The sequence below is a fragment of the Hemicordylus capensis genome, chromosome 13 (assembly GCF_027244095.1).
Source record: "Hemicordylus capensis ecotype Gifberg chromosome 13, rHemCap1.1.pri, whole genome shotgun sequence".
NCBI classification, from domain to species: Eukaryota; Metazoa; Chordata; class Lepidosauria; order Squamata; family Cordylidae; genus Hemicordylus; species Hemicordylus capensis.
This window is the reverse complement of record NC_069669.1, coordinates 10,937,883-10,960,231: the sequence shown is the minus strand read 5'-3', so window position 1 is coordinate 10,960,231 and position 22,349 is coordinate 10,937,883. Positions and strand designations below refer to the sequence as shown.

Genomic DNA, 22,349 nt, shown 5'->3' with positions numbered 1-22,349 from the left:
CTCTCTCTCTCTCTCTCTCCAGGCAGAGAAGATCAAGCCCCTGCTGCCCTTTGCAGTTCTTCAGGTGTGGAGGATGGCAGCCCAGGCCAAAGACCAAGACAGCACTTCATCTAGTGAAGGTAGCATCCATCCCCATGGAAACGGGGCAGACAGAGCTCCCTCCCTGCTCTGGGCCTAGGCAGAGCTCCCTCTGGGCCCTCTGTGGGTCTCCGAGGACCCCACATGCTCCTCCACCCTTGCCTCCAAGTGCCCTCCCCAGAGAAAGTGCCTTCGCTTCCCAATCCAGCCCTAGGGGGAACATGGCGCTCCCTGAGGAAGGCCTTGTGGCCAAACTGCAGCTGGGGAAGCCGTTTCTCTTGTTTCCTTTGGGAATTCCATCCCAGAACCTGCCTCCATTTCTCGGGGATGGGGAGGGTCCTCTGCCCCTTTCCCAAACCAAGCCGTGCTCTCATGAATTCTCTTGTCTTCTCTCCCAAACAGAGGACCTGCTCCAAGATGTTGAGTTCTGGGATGACTGAGGGCAATCAGCTCATGGACACTGGACAAGCTTGTGGCCAAAATCAGGTGGGGATGCCATTTCTCTTGCTCCCTTTGGGAACGCCAGCCCAGAATCTGCCGCCATTTCTCAGGGATGGGGAGGTTCCTCTGCCCTTTTCCCAAGCCCTGCTCTCATTGCAGATGCTCCAGGGCCTCTGTATGGAAGAGAAAGAGGGAGGAGCTGGAGGAGCTTACTCCCCTCCTGACCTCTCTGGCCCAGAGCCCTTGCCATCAACATAGAGGATTCCCTCTAAGAATTTCTTTGCCTGATAAGGCAAGGGCATGTGCTGTTGAGACCGTGACCTCGTTCCCACAGCTGGCCCCCACGGATTCATCCACACAGCGTCATCTCATCTTCTTTCCCAACCAATGGACTTCTTCCTGGCAAGGAATGTGGTTTTTACTTCCATCCATGTTGTTGGTTAGAGGAAGTTACAGCCCTACATTCAAGAACGGGAAACAAGAAGTGCCCGAGAAACAGCCCACACGGTCCATAGAAGGGAGAGAGAAATCTAAGCAAGCAAAAATCCAAAAATATTCTAAAAAACAGGAATGAGTAAGTCTTTTCAGTTCCTTTAGAACCTCGAATACATTTGTTCCTCTGGCAGACATCTCACCAGGGAGAACTATTTCTGACTCTATCCCTAAATTAGGTTCTGTAACTGAGAGAATGGAAGCACCAAATAATAATGCTGAGATCGGGATATCCTTGCCCACAGCAAACAATTCTCAAGCACAAGTAGGAGGCTCTCTAGAGGCTTTGTTTAACAATGCAGATTCATCGTCTATCTTGAGGGACTCTCCAGATCCTTCTGGATTAGATACTGCTACAAATGAGGTTTATGACCAAGTTAGATCTGCTTTTTCAGGTTCATCTGCCTCCTTCTGCCTCTTGACAGCTGAAACAGTGATAATCATCAGTCAGGTTTCTAATCAATTGGAAACAATATAAAGGATTTGAAAGGATCAAGGGAGAGAGGGAAGCACCAAATGATCCTACTGATTTAATTTTAAAACCATCATACTTGCTGCAGGGGGAAGAGATTTCTCCCTTAAAACCACCGGTGTCGAAAAACCAGAGAAATGATAGAAACATTCTTCGACAGTGATGCTAAAGGAGGAATTGACACAATTCTCTGAAGCAAGACCCCAAGTTAGATCTGCTTTTTCAGGTTCATCTGCCTCCTTCTGCCTCTTGACAGCTGAAACAGTGATAATCATCAGTCAGGTTTCTAATCAATCGGAAACAATTTAAAGGATTTGAAAGGATCAAGGGAGAGAGGGAAGCACCAAATGATCCTACTGATTTAATTTTAAAACCATCATACTTGCTGCAGGGGGGAAGAGATTTCTCCCTTAAAACCCCCGGTGTCGAAAAACCAGAGAAATGATAGAAACATTCTTCAATAGTGATGCTAAAGGAGGAATTGACACAATTCTCTGAAGCAAGACCCCAAGTCAATTTCTTAGATCTAAAGTCTCATCGGCCATAGGTGGACAGAATTTTCAAAATTGGGATCATCTGGATCCCATCCATGAACATCACAAAGTGATCCTTGACCCGGAGTTTATGAAACAGGCAACATGACTACTGCTTGAAAAGGATTGTGAGGCCCCTGCTTTTAGGCTGATTGAATGTGAAGAAGCTCTACGGAGTAATGAAGTGAAACAGGTTAAATCAGAAGGTCACCCTGTGGTTGAAATTGGTGACCAAAATGTGTGTCTTCTTGACTCATTTACAGTGGGTATTGGAAAGAATCACCCCCTTTGATAGACCTTAAATTCTGGTTCCCTTACATCCTGAAATGAAAACACAAAGAAAATTCCCTTCACCAGCTGTACTTATCCAATGCAACCTATAACATCCAACTGAAAAACATCACAATTACAGTCCAGAAAAAGTGTCAGAAATAAAAAACAAGAATTACTGAGATTGAAAAAGGATCACCCCCCCAATGTCAATATTTTGCTGAACCACCTTTTGCTTTAATAACAGCCTTGAGTCTGTTGGGATACTTCTCTATCAACCTTGCACATCTAGACGGAGCAATATTTGCCCACTCCTCCATACAGAACTGTTCAAGTTCGGTCACATTGGATGGTAGGTGTTGGTGGACTGCTATCTTCAAATCTCTCCACAGATTTTCTATGGGATTTAGGTCTGGGCTCTGACTGGGCCACATGAGGACGTTCATTTTCTTCTCCTACAGCCACTGTGTAGTCAATTTTGCTGTGTGCTTCGGATCGTTGTCATGTTGAAAGGTGAATCTTCTGCCCATCCTCAACTGTCTGGCAGAGGGTAGCAGGTTTTCTTCCAGAATCTGACGGTATTTTGCCCCATCCATTTTTCCTTCTACCCTAACGAGAGCCCCAGTCCCTGAGGCAGAGAAACACCCCCACAACAGGATGCTGCCACCTCCATGCTTCACTGTAGGTATGGTGTGTTGTGGATGGTGAGCTGCGTTGGATTTACACCAGTCGTACTGTCAGTTGAGGCCAAATAGTTCAATCTTGGTCTCATCTGACCATAAGACCTTTTTCCATTTGGCATCAGAATCTTCAAGGTGCCTTCTGGCAAAGCTCAAACGAGCTTTAATGTGGCCTTTCTTGAGAACTGGCTTTCTCCTTGAGACCCTCCCGAACAAGCCACATTTTTTCCACATGTTCACTGAACCCTTTAAGTTCAACACCATTGGAAAGACAGCATTTGTGGTCTCAACCTTCGTTTGAGGCAATGGAGGTGATTCTGTTGGATTGAATGGACTCCCTCTGTCAATTACAAGTTCAGAAGAACCAGCACCCAATAGAGAAGGAACTGCAATTCATCATTTGGACGTAATTAAGTGACATGTAACATCTGTGAGATCTGAAAGGCTTTTGTCTTTGATAACATGGAGTATGGCTGGTTGGAGGTCTAAGATTAAGGATGTCTCCTTGATGGAATCGATTTCAGATTCTGATTTTGTGATGCTCCAGGGAACATGGTTGGATGAAGAGCTTAGTCTAGATGGTGTTATCTCTCTCTCTCTCCCTGAATGCTGTTCCAGGCGTAGGGAGAGGAAGATGATGTGGTGGGTGAAGCTGGTTGGTCTCCACTGCTCTTCAAGCAACATTTGCTCTTAGCAAAAATATGTCATTTGTCCCTACAATCAGACTCTGTGCCAGAGGACTGGGAAGTAGTTAACAAAAAAGGACCCGGTGGTGGGGGGACCTGGAAAACTACAGGCCGGTTAGCTTAACTTCTGTGTTGGGTAAATTGATGGAAAGCAGGCTTAAGAGCAAAACTGGTTAAGCACCTAGAAGAACAGGCCTTGCTGAACCAGCCTGGCTTCTGCAAGGGCAAGTCTTGCCTCACTAACGTTTTGGAGCTATTTGAGAGTGTCAACAGCATGTGGATAAAGGTGATCTGGTTGACATAATGTACTGGGGCTTAGCGGTCATGGGATAAGGGGAAAGGTTCATGTGTGGATTGGTAACTGGTAGGGCTGGGAAAGACCCCTGTCTGAAAACCTTGGAGAAGCCACTGCCAGTCAGTGTAGACAATACTGAGCGAGATGGACCAAGGGTCTGACTCCGTGTACGCCAGCTTCCTATGTTCCTATGACACTTAAGCCTGGTTTTAATCAGTTACTGTTGTATAAACCTGCAGTCCCTTGAACACACCCTGGCAAATGAGTGTCATCTTTTCCAGTCTCTTCTCTGACTCTCTTTCCAGAAAGCCAGTGTCTCCTGAAGGCTGGTCTCAAGGAGGAATTCATCTTCAGAGAGTAAGCTGTGCATTCTTGCTTGTTGTACTTAATTGCTCCAGCTTCCAGTGTTCTGGAGTCTCCTGTACCACAGCAGTTTTAAAAGCGGGAGGAGTCTTAAAAGCCAGTTAAAATCTCAGCTTCCTGGATGTTCTGTTACGTCATAAATGGGTTCCAGAGCTTGACCTGGAAGCCCTCAATGCAGCAGCATCTCTGCTAAATCTAAGCAGGTCTGGGTGTAGAGGTCCTTGGTCCGGTGGTAGCAAGCATTAATTGTCCCACTTTGCTAAGCAGGGTCCACCCTGATTTGGATGGGAGAATACACATGTGCATTCCCCTTCGGGGATGGGGCCACTCTGGGAAGAGCAGAAGGTTCCAAGTCCCCTCCCTGGCAGCATCTCCAAGATTGGCCTGAGGGAGACTCCTGCCTGAAACCTTGGAGAGGCTGCTGCCAGTCTGGGTAGACAGTACTGAGCTAGATGGACCAAGGGTCTGACTCGATACATGGCAGCATCCTATAGATAGAAGACCATTTGGGATCTTAGGTAGCCCGTCCCGTCCCCCCTTAAGCTGCAACAAAGAAAGGTATGATATAGATGTAATATTTTTCCAACAGGAAGACTTGGATTGGCATCACATCAGCCTTGGCTCTGCTGCTTGTGCTCAGCGTGATAGGAAACGTAAAGTTCCTCTTCTGCAGCTCCCGAGAGGAACGCAAGCGTGGCGGATATACCTACTACCCGCTGCAGGACATGAATGGGGAGGCCGGTCACGATTGTCCATGGGACAAGGAAGACCAAGTGGAGGATGCCTGCGCCCCACCTCAGCCTGTGACAGCAACGCTGTTCTTACAAGAGAAGCCAGAAGACGCTCTCCGTGGCTCAGATGTTTGGGCACCATAGCTGAACATTCTGGTCGTCTTCCAGTGCAGAACCTGGCTGCTTCTCTTACGGGCCTGTGCTCTCTGAAACGGGCCGCTGTCCTCACAAGTAGGTCTACCCAGGGGAAAGGAGCCTAGGAGATCCTAGGGTGACGATCTGATATTTTGGTACCTGAGGTGGAAAATCCAGCTGCTGACCTCTGGTGGGGGAAAACTAATACGGACCTGAGACTGCCTTATGCAAGGTCTGGAATGCCGCCTTGGCAACGCCAGGGTTATGCTGCTAAGCATCTAGGCTATTCCCAAGGCTATTCCCTTATCAGCTTTTGTCCTAAAGAAGCATGCAAAAATGTGAAACACACACTGGAACAGAGAACTGCATTCCGGCAGGCCTCTCCGTGAACGTTTTAGACATCTGAAATGTCTTGTCTGCACCAGCTAAACAGATAGCAACATTTTCTAGGTGGATTGATGGGGATTTAGGGGACGCTGAGACTCCTCCTGCTGCCAAATTAGGAATGTTGGAGAGACAGGCTGCTGGGCTTTCAGTCTGAGAGCGCCCACCAACGCAGCCTTTTAAGTTGATCTAGCTTTCAGTTGGTTGTTTGACTTGTATTTTACTAACACTTCCAGGCAGGTGCCTTTTTAAGGATGCGGAGACAAGTGAGAGGTGGCTTATTACCATGTAATATTTGACAAAGGAAAAACCTCACGTGGAAAGAATGGATTTCTTAACCTCTTTCCCCTTATTGTAATTTTTTTAAAAAAATGGTCATCTGTGCCATCTATCTGAGCCCCATGAGTTAACCAAGGTTTGTTTAATGACTACTAGCCAAGAGGGCTCTTTTAAAAAATAGTCTAGTGATGTTGGCTAAATAGAGCCTCCAGATTCAGGAGCAGTGTGCCTCTTCATTCCAGATGCAAACGGGATAGCCATCACACCAAGTGGAAACAATATCAAACCTACATAGATCTGTGGATGGGTCTAGCCCAGTGGGTACTTATTTTCTTCTTCGTTTGCTATATGAACTGCTTTGAACGTTGCTTTTGTTTTAAAAGCAATGTGTCAATACTGTGTTCTTAATCATAATGAAGTTGACTCTTAGGCCTTAATGAAGATGGCTTAGGCCTTTAACTTATCACATCAGAATTTTTAAGTATTTTGAAAGATGTAGATTTACTTCAAGAAGGTCAGCAGCCTTCCAGTTAATTTATTTTAAAGTTTTTAGGCCTGTCTGAGCCAGAATATTTAAATCTCTTGGTTCCCTTCACACCTCTTTTTGTACTGACTGCCAAAGACTGCGGGTTGTGCCACACTTGAACCATGTGTCTATGTATATATTTCAGAATCTATTTTATTACCTCTAATAACTTTTATGAAAGGCTTGAACAAACCTGGTCTGAAGGAATCAGCTTTTTATTGGGTATTTCCAGTTTTGTATTACTGGAATCATCCTTTGATCAGTGGTGAGTTAGTGGGCAAAGAAGGGAAAACATGGTAATTTCATGCCAGGATAGGGGGAAATGTGTCTCCTTCACCTTTCTGCTAAGAGGAAACAGTATTCCTAGCTTAACTTGCAGTATCTGATAAATAGAGGGGAATTATTTCATTCCCTTTCTGCTTCTGAAGCTTTAAGGTAAGATCTTAAGATCACATCCTCCTCTTGCTGTATTATGTATGTCTTTGTCTTGACCTTTTTTAAAGCTAGAAAAATCAATCTAGATAGTTTCAAGCTACTGTTTCCATTACAAAAATAACCTACAAATTAATCCTACATGTTCCCACTGGCAAGAGAACATCTGCTGTGAGGCCATATTAAATGTTTAGTGCCATACTTACCAAAAATTCATCAATACCAATCAGAATTCTTAGATATAGCTTCTGATTCCGTTACTGGAAAAGTGATACCATGCCCGATTCCTTGGAATTGCCCACTCAGACGACTCATTCCCCTGGCTAAAGGGCTGTATGCACACACATATATTCACCCACCCTCTTACTGAAAAATGCAGGGATCAAAAAGGTGCATAAAAACACACTCGTTTATTAGGAATCAAAACTTAAACACAAGCAGACCAGTTTTCTTCTCTTCCAGCTTGTAATAAATTACAAATGACAAAAGCAATGCAGTTGTGTGTGTTGTTGATACAGTCTAATTCTGAGAGGGAAATATTAGTTATTTCCCTCTCAGTTGATGTCCAGTTTCCATTTTGCCAGCTCTCTACCCTACTACCAATGCATTCTTTGTTTAAAAAACACACAATTTTTCACTATAAAATATTCCTTAAATAAATCTTCTAATCAGAAAGGCAACTTTGTGCTCACAAGATCTGGTCCCAGTGGCCATCCTGTATCTGCTGAGCATAGTTAATTTTGTTTCCATATCTGGGCTGCTGAGAGAATTCAGCAAACTGGGGGAAAAGAGCTGAGAATCTCTTCTGACTTACAAATTCTCAACACCACTTAGCTAAGATGCAACTATCAAAATGAAAAGTGGTTGGGTTTTGTTTTTTTTTGAAGAACAAGAGTTTAATCTTGTTCCTTGCACTGTTTCTCAAGGGAGATTCCAAAAGGGTGATTCTGTTACTTGGCTTTGTCACTGTCCTGGGGTCAGGGATACTTCTATGGAAAAGCCAACGAGATTGAGGATTGCTCACCCTCAAGTCCACACGAGGACAGAGCCATGACCCAGTCCAGAAGGGGACTTTCTAAATAAACCACCTGTGATCCCATTTAGAAAAGGTGGCCAAGATTGCTCCCTGTCCATGCCGGGGAAACCAGGAAGACTAATAAATTAGCTACTGGCATTGTTATCAGGGATCAGGGGAAAAGATCATACTTCTAACCATCCCCATAAATGTCAAGTAACACCTACATCTGAGGGACACTCAAAATAGCTTCTCTGCCTCAGTTCCAATCAAGAGAGTTACCCTATTGAGCCAAGATGATCCTGAGTTTTGGGGAGGGGGAATCTAGCCAAGAGTCCAAATCCTGGATCACCCCCAGTATGGCGATTTCCAGGCAAGTAATCCAGGGTCTGTGAATCAAGAAGAGGTGTGTCTGAAACCAAGCAAGCCAGGAGACGTCTGTCCCCCATGCAAAAGCTGGCCCTCAACTCCTGCATCGTCGTCGGTTGCCATCAGCCATTTCTACCCCAAACATCGGAAGCATATTCTCGAAAGCCATGGAACAGTCCCGTGTCGGGTCTAACGGGGCATCTCCAGAGCTCCTGGGCACGACCAGAAGTTCTCGGAGCTCAAACGGGGCAAAGTGAGGGGTTCCGAGCGGCCACCACGCTGGTATCCTTCGAGCAGGCGAGTGAGAGAGCTGGGTTCATCTGCTCTGGACCTCCCACACCAGGATCTCGTTAAAGGAAGCCGTGAAGAGGCGCCTCCCGGAGGGGGTGAAGCGGCAGAGGCCGACGGCATCGTCGTGGCCGGCGTAGTCCTGTTCTGTCTTGGCTGTGCGGTCAATCAGCCTCAGCAGGTGCTCTGTGGGGGTAAGCAAAGCTAGAGACCAAGACTGGCTTTTCTGCAGGAGAGCCCAGGAAAAAGTGCAGTCCTCCACACTGGGTAAGTCATTCACTTCCTGAGAATCTCAGCCAAGGCTGGTTTGGGGGTATTCTGACAGGAGGGGGGAGGACTAGGACACACCTACAAGAATATGACAGCAGCCTACTGAGATCGGGCCCATGGCCTCCCAAGTCCAGCATCCTGTTTCACACAGTGACTTGCTAGATGCCTCTGAGAAGCCCACAGGCAAGAACTGAGGGCATGCCCTCTCTCCTGCCTCAGAGCCAAGATGCCTCTCAATATCAGTTGCCGGGGAGCAACAGCAGGAGAGAGGGCTGGCCTTCATCTCTTGACTGTGGGCTTGTCAGAGGTGGGTCACTGGGGGAAAACAGGAGGCTGGACTAGAATGGCCTTGGACCTGATCCAGCAGAGCTGTCCTGATGTAGCAACCTCTGCTGGAGGAAGCACAATACCTGGTGCCCCTTAGCTTGCTCCTTGTCTAGGAGCTGCCCTCCTGCAGGGTCTTCAGAGATCAGCCCCGGCTCTCTATGTGCTGAACAAACACCCAGACTCACCGTTGAAGCCAACAGCCAGGACGCAGGCAGCAGGAGACAAACTCAGCGACGTGGCAAAGTAAGGCAGGGGGATCTTCTCCACAACCTGCACACAAGCAAGGAGAAGTTCCGACATGTTAGATCCAAAGGATTGGATCCCAAAATAACTTGTTCAAGCCCAGCGTGGTGTAGTGGTTAGAGTGCTGGACTAGGACCGGGGAGACCCGAGTTCAAATCCCCATTCGGCCATGAAACTTGCTGGGTGACTCCTTTCGTTGGGCAACCTTGTACGTATGTGGAGCATCAAGTCCAGCTCCAGAGTTCTGGAGCCGATCTCAGACAAGTGACCGAGGAAAACCGTAGGCACCTGTTTCTGCAGCAGGCTGTAGAACAAGACCTCCTTCTGCAGCCCAAAGCCCATGTAGACGATTGTGCTTTTATCCCAAGGGCAAAAGGCTGCCAGGCTGGGAGGCAGAGGGCTGGGTACCTAGGAGAGGAAATGCAAGAGGGGAAGTCACAACCAGCTGTGTGTACGTTGGAGCAAATCCATTCCATGTTCGGAGACTGGAATGAATCGTGCAAAGTCTGGTGAACTGACACACTATTTACCAAATCTGAGATTTCGGCCCCGATGAGGGAAGCACCTTCCCTCCCCAAGGACTACAAGTCTCACTCGGCAGAACCTCTTTAAGCATTGAATGGAAATTAACCCACCATTTGCAAAAAACGAAGACTTTAAAAATGAGGACTAGGAGCTTTTCTTTTGTAACCAAACGGAGAACTTGCATTCTGTTGCAAAATTCTTTGCTTCTGATATTGCAATCACACTTCTTCCTAGATTGCCTATAAGGCCACCGAAAAAGAAAGGTACATTGGTACTCACCGTGAAGGTGTCTTCTGGCTGGTGTAGAAGAGGTCACCCAAGCTTGGGATTACATCCCCCCCACATGCTCCAAAAGGCAGGAAGTAGTCATACTTGAAGATCCTTAACCCAGTGCATGTGGGCGGATCTCCTCAGTGCTTAAAACAGCTCAAGCTACGGAATGAAAACCACAGAACACAACAGAGAATATACAACAATATACAAACAATAATGCAGAGAAAGACAGAAAAACTGTCCCCCTACAACCAGATCATCAGCTCCAGCCTAACACAACCCGGGGGGGGCCTTGGGTGACCTCTTCTACACCAGCCAGAAGACACCTTCACGGTGAGTACCAATGTACCTTTCTCGGCTGGTGTAGGAGGTCACCCAAGCTTGGGACATACCACAGCACCAACCACGGGAGGGAAAATACCCAAGCTGGAGCTATTGACCCAGAAGGACCTGTTGCAGGACCCTCCGACCAAATGCTGTTCTGGCAGCTTCATGTTCATCCAACTTGTAATGCCTTGAAACTTCTTGCAAATAGAAAACTTCAGAAGGCTGAGCTGAAATATCTCCCGGGTGTCTAGCTTTCTACTTAAAGGGAGGTGCTTTACTTTTTAAAAAAATGCAACTTCAAAGGTTATACCCCACCCAAAGTCTGAAATGGTACAGTCCCGTTTAACCTTCTCCACCCCAAGGTTTTTATGTACAGAGATCGCACCTGCCACCTGGTATTGGAGGAACCCTCAATCCTCTGAGCCCCAGTGTCTGCAGCCGGAAATGTTACAACCCAGACAGGTTTACCACCTCAGTGAGGACTAGCAACATTGCTGCAGTCTGTCAGGCATGGCATGGAGATATACAGAACCAACCAGAAAGGGCGGGGGGGGGCAGTATCGTGCGATGCAATGCCAAAATGGAATAACCTGATACTGCTATGCAAATACAATCAAAATAGCATATATGTTACAGTATGTTACAACATCTTTCAATCTTGCAATAAAATATATTTTGTTAAGAACAATCATGATGGTCTATGCTGGATTAAATAATGCCGGAGATATCCCAGTCCCTCAGCAGCAATTCTCATTCCAGACCTCTCCATTTTCACTGGTTTTAGATTTAAAAAATTGCTGACAGGTTTCTGCTTATCCCTCCACAACCACAAAGGTTAAATGCTAAATTATCATCTTATTATTGTTATTATCATTATTATTTTAATATTCTTGTATTGCTTGTCTACGACCCAAATAAAGTTTTTACACCTTTCTGCTTCTGCAGCAACCCGAGACGGAAGGAAATGGCACTTACTTCATCTAGGGATCTGGCATCCATCAGAGTCACAATGTACTCGGAAGGTCCCACGAAGGCCAGGAGATGTCCGTCGGCGCTGATCGACAAGGCATCGGGCCCGTGGTCAGCATCTTGTACCACCACATTAGCTGGGGAGTGAGGCAGACAGTTGTTCAATGAGAGGAAACAAAGGAGGGGAGGAAATCTATCAAGTCACCCTAAACAAGAGCCTCCCCATCTCCGGCAACTTTTAAAAAGGCACTGAAGACACATTTATTCACCCAGGCTTTGAATTAGATTGATAGTTCTAATATTTTTAATATTGGGTTTTAAATGTTTGCAATGATCTCAATTGTCAATTGATTTAATGTTGGAGATGATTTCAATGGTAAACCGCCCAGAGATGCAAGTTTTGGACGGTACAGAAATATTTAAAATAAAATAAAGTAAATAAAAATGACTTGAGCAAAGGGTTTGCATGAAGGTCAACTCGTGAAAAGAGACACAGAGTGTATTTGCACCAACGCCATTCGCATGAGGAAACCCACAGAGACCACCTTGTGCAGGAAAATCAGGGCAAAGTTCCGTAATAGGAACTTCTTTCCATGCCCCCTCTCTGTTAGGAAGCAAACATAAGAGCAGTGGGCCAAACTGTGCCCCACTCAGGGGAAGGGCTGCAGTGCAAAAAGGAAGATTTAGATCTCCCTTCCTCCCTCCCTCTCTGATCCAAGACTCTAACCAGTATATGCCACAACACCCCTCTAGATTTCCATTCTTCCGTTCTGCCGTCTAGGGACTTCCACCGACAGGCTGGAAGAAGATGGCCTCAAGAGGCAAGGATCTTACCCAGAACTCGGACGATGTGACTTTTCTGGACAGCACAATTATAAAGAGCCAGGGTCCCACGAGCGCAGCAACTGTACATGAAATTGCCGTCTGGGGAGAAGATCAGCCCCGTGATTGAGTCGTGGTGTTGCCTAGAGGACACCGAAAAGGGGGAAAGAAAGCTAGGCACAACGGAGAAGTGACTATGAAGGTTGAAATCAATGCAACAGTCCACACATTGATTGCAAAGTAATTGCTTAGGACCTCATCAGTTGAGGCCTGGTTCCTTAAACAGCAGATGAGGTGATTGACCTGCCTGGACTGACCCATTTCAGATTTTTTTTTTCCAGGCTTCACCATCAAGCCTGAAAAAAGGAATCAGGCAGGTTTACACAGTGTGTCTTTTCCAGTTTCCCACCAGAGGCGAATAGCCACCTACATCCCTAACAGGGGTTCCCAAACAAAAGCCACTGTGGCAGGGAATGATGGGAGTTGTAGTCCAACATCATCTGGGGACCCTCGATCCAGAAGGAACCTCCCATTTCAAATGACCATCGCCAACTCCCGTCATTTTGGATTCATACACACAAAAATATTCAGGACCTGAACTCCGAGACAAACGTACTTGTGTTCCTCAAGCAGCTTTGAGGCAGCTAAGCTGATGGTCCTCACCACGCCGGTATCGAAGCCACAAGCAAAGATCTGTTGCGAGGGGTGAAAAGCCACAGTGCGTGGCATTTCGTCCGAGGCAGTGAATTCATACAGCTGTTGGGGATAGATGTGCATTCCGATTAGACAGAAGGCAACCAACAGGCAGACGCCAAAGAGTTGAGCTGAAGTTCAGAGGAGCAAGGGGCAAATAATGCCTTGATTACAGGTGGCCCTCGTTATCCACGGTGCTGTCACCCACAGTTTTGCGTATCTGCCGTCAGGCAATTGAGACCTAACCTCGTTATATGTTGCTTGGAAGCGGGGTGGGTGGGTAAAATTTTGCCAATCCACAGTTTCTAGGTGGCCGGAAATGACCTCCAAGGTCATTTCTGGCCACCATTTTGCTGAACGGAGCCATTTTGTGGCTCTTTTGTAAAATAAACAATTTTTAAAATCCCTCCCCCACCCCATGATTTTTCACAGAAAACCTCCAGAACTGGGCGTTTGCTGGCGGAGGGGCATTGCTGGAGACCTGGAGAGCATGACACGGTACGTTCTTGCTCTTATGATTGCCTTTTAAGCCTCTCTTTTAGCTCCAGGAACCTAACCCCCCCAATTCCCATTCACTCAAGATCTCGTTATATGTGGTTGCGTTATCCACGGTTGTAGGCGAGAACTGAACAAAATTGTTTTTAGGAAGCCAACATGAATCTGCATACATTTTGAGAGGCCTAAACGGCAACTATCAATATTTATATACCACTTCTCACTGCAGCTTACACAGAAAAAACAAATAAAATGGTTCCGTGTTCCAACAAGGCTCACTATATCTATCACAAACCAACACAGACCACCCCAAATATAAAGTAGATACCAGCAACAACCACTGGAAGAATGCTGTGCTGGAATTGAATGGGGCTATTCACTCTCCTCCAGCTAAACGTTCTCCCCCAGAAGAGAAAGGTAAAGCTGTGCCATCGAGTCGGTGTCGACTCCTGGTGCCCACAGAGCCCTGTGGTTGTCTTTGGTAGAACACAGGTGGGGTTGACCATTGCCTCCTCCCGTGCCTTTCAGCATCTTCCTATCTCGCTGCTGCCCAATATAGGTATTTCCCATAGTCTGGGAACCCTGTGGATCCTGTGTCCACTGGCTTCTCAAATGCCATTTCCATCTATGTGCAATTCACACACTGAGAGCAATGTTTTGGATGCCAGCTGTTAGCTAGGCACATTATTACTCCTATTCCTATTTAACGGTGAATGCAAGAGAGAGTCCCTCTCCATCCATCGAGCTTTCTGTGGATTCTCTCCAACATATTTTTGCATTGACCTCTGGTCGTAGGAGAGAGTGCAGTCTTGAGAGTTAGGCAGAATGTTTCAGCCTGATGAAGGGTTAGAGAATGTGTCATTCATCCTTTTAAAGCCAGGGCTCCATCTTGGACACACAGACAAAGGGTCCTTTGAGCATGCACAGAGTTCTTTTCTCGCTGCACCACCACCACACCACCCTATTGGCCACCAGCCACCACGGTCAGAGGCTTGTATAAAGGAATAACAAGAATAGCACTTTTATTCTCAATCCCCTTCCTAATGACCCTAATGGTGAAAATTGGCACATGTTTGTAGTAGTAGTAATTGCAGCCTTGGGGGTAGATTCTGGCCAAGCAGTGCCCCTTCAGATGGGAATGGGGGGCCAGAAACACATTTGGAAGGCCCCCTTTTCATCCCTGAAATGTCGGAAGGTGTGTTTTTCAGGAAGCATCAGGGCAAGTGAGATGTCCCTCTAGATGGTGAAGGCAGACCCACTTGTCCATGGAGTCCTCTTTGGAAGAGACACCACTCCAAGAAGGAGGCCGTTGTATTTGGGACCCAGAAAAGGAGGACTCCTCCTTGGATCCTGTGGGGTTCACAGCAGCAAAGAAGGGAGTCTTGCAGGTGGGAAGGGTCTCCCAGGAGGGATTTGGGAGGGTGCCCCTCTAGCCATGGTGGGGAAGATGGAGGCCTCTCATGGGGGACAGGGATGTGGCCGGAAAGGGAGAGACCCCCAGAAGAACCGCAGGGGCCCCAGAGTTCCAAGGAGGGTCCTCGACCTCAGAGGACCAACGGCCGTTGAGTTGGCAGTTAACTGGTGATGCGGCCCCCTTTGTGACATCACCCGTCGCTACGGGATACTGGGGCAGGATTCATCGCTGACTCCCTTGAATGCATGTGAGAGTGAAAGAGAGAGGGTGTTTGAGAGAGTGTCTGTGGCCGCGAAAGGTATTTAGAGAGTGATTGGGCGCGATTGAGAGAGTGAAAGAGGGAGAGATTGAGTGTGAGACTGAGATTAAAGATCAGAGAGCTCTTCAGAGAGAAGCGGGGATTTATTTGGGGTAGGGAGGGGGAGGGTTTGTTGTTGGGGTTAACTGTTGGGGTTCGGGGTTGTTTGGGATAGGGAGGGGGAGGCGGTTGGGCAGGGTTCGTCGTTGTTTCTACTTGTTGCTGTTGGTTGTTAGTCTTAGGTTAGGTTTAGGTTAGGGTTCAAGTCCGTAACTGGAGTACAGCCACAAGCCTGTGGATCATGTGAGTATTGACTGATTCATTTCCAGTCTAAACCATCTTATTGGAGAAGCTATTTTATTTTTATATATATATATATATATATATATATATATATATATATATATATATATACACACACTCCACTATAAATGATTAATTGGTTTTATATTTTAATGTTTTATATTTGCTGAAAGTTTGTTTTAGCTTTTCATGTAAATGATTAATTGGTTTTATATTTTAATGTTTTATATTTGCTGAAAGTGTGTTTTAGTTTTTCATGTAAATGTATTGTACTATTTGGTCAAAGACCGTAAATAAATAAATACAGATAAATACAAATTTATCAAAGCACTTTTAAAAAAGTTTTAGCCCAAGGCCTGAGAAGACAGGTGTGTCTAAAGGGATTTGGGGGAGGCAGCCAGAGATGCAGGAGCTCCTCTGTGGACCGGGAGCCCATTCCCAAGCCGGTCCGGGGCAGCCCCAGAGAAGGCCTGGCCCCACACGGCCCCTTCTCCAGCACCCACTCCCTGCCTGCGTCTCTCCTCAACTCAGGAGCCCAGGAGGGATTCGCCATTCTTTAATGGGCAAGCTCTCCAGCCTGCCAAGGGTTGGGAGATCTCCCTTCTGCACCTCCCCAGCCCAGAGCTGTGCCACCTCGCTGACTGAAGAGGGCTAGCCGTCTTGGGCTCCTGGCATCCCCCTCCTGGCGGCCATGCAGGGTTTCCCCGCCCCCTGGGTCCCCCCTATCCCACGCCCACCTTTCTGCCCAAAGGTCTCGTTCTCATGCTCTGCCTGCTCTCTTCTAGGCTGCGCAGGCTCCGAGCCCTCCTGGCTAGGCGGTCCAGCCGAGTGGCCCCCCTGGCCGCCCCAGGGGAGTCTGCAGCCTCCAGGCCAGCTGCCCCCCGGAGGTGGTGGGTCCTGTGCGGCCGCACCAACCGGGTGGGCCCTGCTCCTTCGCTGCCACTGGTTGGGGGCTGCAGCCGGCCAGAGCCAGCCGAGCCCCCTGTTGAGGATGCTGGAGGTGAGGAGGGGCCCCAGTTGGCCGGGGGGGGGGGGGAGTCAAGGGTGCGGCCGGGCTGGTAAGGGGCCCCACTCACTCTCCTGCCTTCTCCACCTCTTCCTGCAGCTCCAACACCCAGCAGCCTCATCAAGGCCAGGCTCCGCCTTGTGGATAAGGCCAGACCGGAAAGTGAAGAAGAAGGGAAGGTATGGAGAGACCCCCTCCCAGAACTCCCCCAGGGAAGTCCAGAGCCGTGTCCAGGGGGGTGGGGTACCAAGGGACGGCAGGGCGGCTCACATGAAAGGGGGCCTGCCATCCAAGGGGCATCCTGCCCCACTTCACGGCCCCATTGTTTTCCCCTTCCAGGACCGGAGGGACCGGGTCTCGTTCCTGAAGACCCTGATCGAGGCCTGCAGGAACAGCCTCCAGAGAGGGGAACGCCGCCTTGCCTTCTCAAAGGGTTTGGCAGCCCAGGCCGTGCTGGTGAGTGGTTGGCAGCTGGGGGGCGGAGGCCTGGATTGGGGGGAGTGGGGTGGAGGCAGCCCTTGGAACAGAGCCAAGCCCAGCGGGGCAGGGGGGTGGAGCTGGGGCAGGTCTCGGGGAGCCCCCCCCATGGATCGGGGTGACTTTCGCCTCCCTCTCTCTGTTCCCTCCCAGGAGGAGATGGAGTATACCTGGGAGGACCCCCTGCCTCCCTACCTCTTCTCCCTCTGCGCGGAGGCTCTCACCTTGCTGAGGTACGTGGGGGACGGGAGGGGTCTGGAGAGGGAGATGTGGGGTGGCCAATGGTGGGAGGATGTTTGGGAGGGAAGTCCAATGTAGGGAAGAGGCAGTGGGGGACCCGGGGGGGGGGGACATGGAAAGGGACCAGCCCCTTGGTCCTCCACCCCCTTGGCCCCAGAAGGTGTCATTGAGGACTCCCTCCTCTGGGCAGACGGCTTGAGTGCCACAGGATCCGGCCCCCTTCTCCTGCCCTGAGTCCTGGGGAAGCCTTGGATCGGGGCACTGAGGGAGGGGGCGGAATCTCCCCCCTCAGCCCTTTCCTGGACCGCCTTCTCCCCCCGCCCCAGCGGGATTTCTCATCGTTCCCCTTTCCTTGACAGTCGGATGAAGCCCTGCTTCTGCCAGAGCAGGGAACATAAAATCGTCTCCGGCTGCCTGTTCTGGATGAGCGTGATGCCAGAGCAAGGGCCACAGCAAGACCAGGAGGTGAGTATGGAGGGAGACCCCACCCCACCCTGCCCCACTGCTGCCCTCCTAGGCAAGGACCCTGGCTGGGGGGGTCTGGATCCCCCAAGATGGGCAGAGGGCAAGCGGGGCTTTTCGGAGGCCCAGTGGTGCCTTTCCCCTCCCTGAGGGGGGCTGCGACCCCCTCCAGCCTCCAGCAGCCACACTCTGGCTCCCTTTCTCCCTCTCAGGACCTGTTTCTGCCACCTGAGGAGGCCCTGCAGGGCCTGCTCAGAGCCCTCCTTTCTCAAAGGCCCAGCCTGGAGCACCTCATCCATATCACTGAGGTAGGTAAGGTGGCGTCTCCCAGCCACGGAGGGACCATCCCCTGGTCCAGTTGGGGTCAGCAGGCTCCTCTGCCCTTCCTGGTTGTGGGTAGGGGTAGGGTCAAGCATGTCGGCGGATAAGGCCTCGACTCCCTCCCGGTGGGCAGCGTTCAGATGTGCAGCCCCGTCCTGGCACCCTGAGCAGCCAGGGAAGGGTATTCCATAGGCGGGCCCCCACCCCGAAGAGACCCTCCCCCCCACTCGGCTCACCTGAGCTGGGAGGGAGGGGGCATAAGAGGCTCCCTGGCAATTTGGGTAGCTCATTCGTGAGGACGACGTAGAAATGTTGGCGAGAACCACCTTGGAGATCTTTCTCTGTCTTGGGTCCCCGTTCTCAGCAGCCAGGCAAGGGGGCTGCTGGTGTGAGGATTTCGACCACGGCTGTGGCATTCTGAGGGACCTTTTCATCCTGCAGGCCATTAATAGTGAGGTGGAAACCAAAGACGAGCAAGAGGAGGCGGTGGCAGAAAGGGCTGGCTGTTTGCTGCTTGATCTGGCGACTGGGCCGCCCTTCTACTTTGAGGTAGGTATCCCCTTGGGTCCGGCATCCTCCAGTCCCCCCTCCTCCAGCTTCAGGGTCCCCAGAAGAGCTCTGACAGGCCGTCGTCCTCTCTCTCTCTCTCTCTCTCTCTCTCCAGGCAGAGAAGATTAAGCCCCTGCTGCCCTTTGCGGTTCTTCAGGTGTGGAGGATGGCAGCCCAGGCCAAAGACCAAGACAGCACTTCATCTAGTGAAGGTAGCATCCATCCCCATGGAAACGGGGCAGACAGAGCTCCCTCCCTGCTCTGGGCCTAGGCAGAGCTCCCTCTGGGCTCGCTGTGGGTATCCGAGGACCCCACATGCTCCTCCACCCTTGCCTCCAAGTGCCCTCCCCAGAGAAAGTGCCTTCGCTTCCCAATCCAGCCCTAGGGGGAACATGGCGCTCCCTGAGGAAGGCCTTGTGGCCAAACTGCAGCTGGGGAAGCCGTTTCTCTTGTTTCCTTTGGGAATTCCATCCCAGAACCTGCCTCCATTTCTCGGGGATGGGGAGGGTCCTCTGCCCCTTTCCGAAACCAAGCCGTGCTCTCATGAATTCTCTTGTCTTCTCTCCCAAACAGAGGACCTCCTCCAAGATGTTGAGTTCTGGGATGACTGAGGGCAATCAGCTCATGGACACTGGACAAGCTTGTGGCCAAAATCAGGTGGGGATGCCATTTCTCTTGCTCCCTTTGGGAACGCCAGCCCAGAATCTGCCGCCATTTCTCAGGGATGGGGAGGTTCCTCTGCCCTTTTCCCAAGCCCTGCTCTCATTGCAGATGCTCCAGGGCCTCTGTATGGAAGAGAAAGAGGGAGGAGCTGGAGGAGCTTACTCCCCTCCTGACCTCTCTGGCCCAGAGCCCTTACCATCAACATAGAGGATTCCCTCTAAGAATTTCTTTGCCTGATAAGGCAAGGGCATGTGCTGTTGAGACCGTGACCTCGTTCCCACAGCTGGCCCCCACGGATTCATCCACACAGCATCATCTCATCTTCTTTCCCAACCCATGGACTTCTTCCTGGCGAGGAATGTGGTTTTTACTTCCATCCATGTTGTTGATTAGAGGAAGTTACAGCCCTACATTCAAGAACGGGAAACAAGAAGTGCCCGAGAAACAGCCCACACGGTCCATAGAAGGGAGAGAGAAATCTAAGCAAGCAAAAATCCAAAAATATTCTAAAAAACAGGAATGAGTAAGTCTTTTCAGTTCCTTTAGAACCTCAAATACATTTGTTCCTCTGGCAGACATCTCACCAGGGAGAACTATTTCTGACTCTATCCCTAAATTAGGTTCTGTAACTGAGAGAATGGAAGCACCAAATCATAATGCTGAGATTGGGATATCCTTGCCCACAGCAAACAATTCTCAAGCACAAGTAGGAGGCTCTCTAGAGGCTTTGTTTAACAATGCAGATTCATCGTCTATCTTGAGGGACTCTCCAGATCCTTCTGGATTAGATACTGCTACAAATGAGGTTTATGACCAAGTTTGATCTGCTTTTTCAGGTTCATCTGCCTCCTTCTGCCTCTTGACAGCTGAAACAGTGATAATCATCAGTCAGGTTTCTAATCAATCGGAAACAATTTAAAGGATTTGAAAGGATCAAGGGAGAGAGGGAAGCACCAAATGATCCTACTGATTTAATTCTAAAACCATCATACTTGCTGCAGGGGGGAAGAGATTTCTCCCTTAAAACCACCGGTGTCGAAAAACCAGAGAAATGATAGAAACATTCTTCAATAGTGATGCTAAAGGAGGAATTGACACAATTCTCTGAAGCAAGACCCCAAGTCAATTTCTTAGATCTAAAGTCTCATCGGCCATAGGTGGACAGAATTTTCAAAATTGGGATCATCTGGATCCCATCCATGAACATCACAAAGTGATCCTTGACCCGGAGTTTATGAAACAGGCAACATGACTACTGCTTGAAAAGGATTGTGAGGCCCCTGCTTTTAGGCTGATTGAATGTGAAGAAGCTCTACGGAGTAATGAAGTGAAACAGGTTAAATCAGAAGGTCACCCTGTGGTTGAAATTGGTGACCAAAATGTGTGTCTTCTTGACTCATTTAAGGTGGGTATTGGAAAGAATCACCCCCTTTGATAGACCTTAAATTCTGGTTCCCTTACATCCTGAAATGAAAACACAAAGAAAATTCCCTTCACCAGCTGTACTTATCCAATGCAACCTATAACATCCAACTGAAAAACATCACAATTACAGTCCAGAAAAAGTGTCAGAAATAAAAAACAAGAATTACTGAGATTGAAAAAGGATCACCCCCCCAATGTCAATATTTTGCTGAACCACCTTTTGCTTTAATAACAGCCTTGAGTCTGTTGGGATACTTCTCTATCAACCTTGCACATCTAGACGGAGCAATATTTGCCCACTCCTCCATACAGAACTGTTCAAGTTCGGTCACATTGGATGGTAGGTGTTGGTGGACTGCTATCTTCAAATCTCTCCACAGATTTTCTATGGGATTTAGGTCTGGGCTCTGACTGGGCCACATGAGGACGTTCACTTTCTTCTCCTACAGCCACTGTGTGGTCAATTTTGCTGTGTGCTTCGGATCGTTGTCATGTTGAAAGGTGAATCTTCTGCCCATCCTCAACTGTCTGGCAGAGGGTAGCAGGTTTTCTTCCAGAATCTGACGGTATTTTGCCCCATCCATTTTTCCTTCTACCCTAACGAGAGCCCCAGTCCCTGAGGCAGAGAAACACCTCCACAACAGGATGCTGCCACCTCCATGCTTCACTGTAGGTATGGTGTGTTGTGGATGGTGAGCTGCGTTGGATTTACACCAGTGGTACTGTCAGTTGAGGCCAAATAGTTCAATCTTGGTCTCATCTGACCATAAGACCTTTTTCCATTTGGCATCAGAATCTTCAAGGTGCCTTCTGGCAAAGCTCAAACGAGCTTTAATGTGGCCTTTCTTGAGAACTGGCTTTCTCCTTGAGACCCTCCCGAACAAGCCACATTTTTTCCACATGTTCACTGAACCCTTTAAGTTCAACACCATTGGAAAGACAGCATTTGTGGTCTCAACCTTCGTTTGAGGCAATGGAGGTGATTCTGTTGGATTGAATGGACTCCCTCTGTCAATTACAAGTTCAGAAGAACCAGCACCCAATAGAGAAGGAACTGCAATTCATCATTTGGACGTAATTAAGTGACATGTAACATCTGTGAGATCTGAAAGGCTTTTGTCTTTGATAACATGGAGTATGGCTGGTTGGAGGTCTAAGATTAAGGATGTCTCCTTGATGGAATCGATTTCAGATTCTGATTTTGTGATGCTCCAGGGAACATGGTTGGATGAAGAGCTTAGTCTAGATGGTGTTATCTCTCTCTCTCTCCCTGAATGCTGTTCCAGGCGTAGGGAGAGGAAGATGATGTGGTGGGTGAAGCTGGTTGGTCTCCACTGCTCTTCAAGCAACATTTGCTCTTAGCAAAAATATGTCATTTGTCCCTACAATCAGACTCTGTGCCAGAGGACTGGGAAGTAGTTAACAAAAAAGGACCCGGTGGTGGGGGGACCTGGAAAACTACAGGCCGGTTAGCTTAACTTCTGTGTTGGGTAAATTGATGGAAAGCAGGCTTAAGAGCAAAACTGGTTAAGCACCTAGAAGAACAGGCCTTGCTGAACCAGCCTGGCTTCTGCAAGGGCAAGTCTTGCCTCACTAACGTTTTGGAGCTATTTGAGAGTGTCAACAGCATGTGGATAAAGGTGATCTGGTTGACATAATGTACTGGGGCTTAGCGGTCATGGGATAAGGGGAAAGGTTCATGTGTGGATTGGTAACTGATAGGGCTGGGAAAGACCCCTGTCTGAAAAACTTGGAGAAGCCACTGCCAGTCAGTGTAG

The 22,349-nt window shown here is 48.7% G+C and overlaps 3 protein-coding genes across 12 annotated transcripts in view; 2 read left to right on the top strand and 1 right to left on the bottom strand.

The window, feature by feature from the left end:
* LOC128336804 (uncharacterized) overlaps positions 1 to 7,289 on the top strand; it is a 10,678-nt gene extending 3,389 nt beyond the window's left edge. For 2 of the 6 annotated variants that reach the window (XM_053276992.1, XM_053276989.1), the window contains 2 exons: positions 23 to 119; positions 481 to 931. In XM_053276992.1, the coding sequence (XP_053132967.1) occupies positions 23 to 119; positions 481 to 518 (135 nt within the window). In that variant the 3' untranslated portion in view covers positions 519 to 931. Of the gene's footprint in view, positions 1 to 22; positions 120 to 480; positions 932 to 963; positions 4,221 to 4,252; positions 4,305 to 4,899 lie in introns of those variants that run through there. The other 4 variants (XR_008312097.1, XR_008312096.1, XM_053276990.1 and 1 more) reach the window with 4 other exon arrangements.
* Positions 7,189 to 17,924, bottom strand: LOC128336817 (WD repeat-containing protein 90-like). Of its 3 annotated transcripts, none has more exons than XM_053277034.1 (8): positions 17,904 to 17,924; positions 12,842 to 12,981; positions 12,238 to 12,368; positions 11,410 to 11,540; positions 9,945 to 10,073; positions 9,598 to 9,717; positions 9,252 to 9,336; positions 7,189 to 8,655 (listed from the first exon to the last, which is right to left on the bottom strand). In XM_053277034.1, exons 1-5 carry the CDS (start codon positions 17,910 to 17,912, stop codon positions 10,065 to 10,067), a joined length of 420 nt encoding a protein of 139 aa, XP_053133009.1. In that variant the 5' UTR covers positions 17,913 to 17,924; the 3' UTR covers positions 7,189 to 8,655; positions 9,252 to 9,336; positions 9,598 to 9,717; positions 9,945 to 10,064. The 3 variants fall into 3 exon arrangements, with proteins under 3 accessions (XP_053133009.1, XP_053133008.1, XP_053133010.1); XM_053277033.1 differs by lacking the exon at positions 17,904 to 17,924 and adding an exon at positions 16,505 to 16,607; XM_053277035.1 differs by lacking the exons at positions 9,945 to 10,073; positions 11,410 to 11,540; positions 12,238 to 12,368; positions 12,842 to 12,981; positions 17,904 to 17,924 and adding an exon at positions 10,114 to 10,402.
* The window catches only part of LOC128336805 (uncharacterized), a 10,236-nt gene continuing 3,187 nt past the window's right edge, over positions 15,301 to 22,349 (top strand). The window contains exons 1-10 of one of the 3 annotated variants that reach the window (XM_053276995.1): positions 15,301 to 15,428; positions 16,214 to 16,428; positions 16,534 to 16,613; positions 16,774 to 16,890; positions 17,065 to 17,144; positions 17,511 to 17,616; positions 17,826 to 17,921; positions 18,376 to 18,483; positions 18,599 to 18,695; positions 19,057 to 19,140. In XM_053276995.1, coding sequence (XP_053132970.1) covers positions 15,427 to 15,428; positions 16,214 to 16,428; positions 16,534 to 16,613; positions 16,774 to 16,890; positions 17,065 to 17,144; positions 17,511 to 17,616; positions 17,826 to 17,921; positions 18,376 to 18,483; positions 18,599 to 18,695; positions 19,057 to 19,094 — 939 coding nt within the window. In that variant the 5' untranslated portion in view covers positions 15,301 to 15,426 and the 3' untranslated portion in view covers positions 19,095 to 19,140. Of the gene's footprint in view, positions 15,429 to 15,978; positions 16,429 to 16,533; positions 16,614 to 16,773; positions 16,891 to 17,064; positions 17,145 to 17,510; positions 17,617 to 17,825; positions 17,922 to 18,375; positions 18,484 to 18,598; positions 18,696 to 19,056; positions 19,141 to 19,539; positions 19,670 to 22,349 lie in introns of those variants that run through there. The other 2 variants (XM_053276994.1, XM_053276993.1) reach the window with 2 other exon arrangements.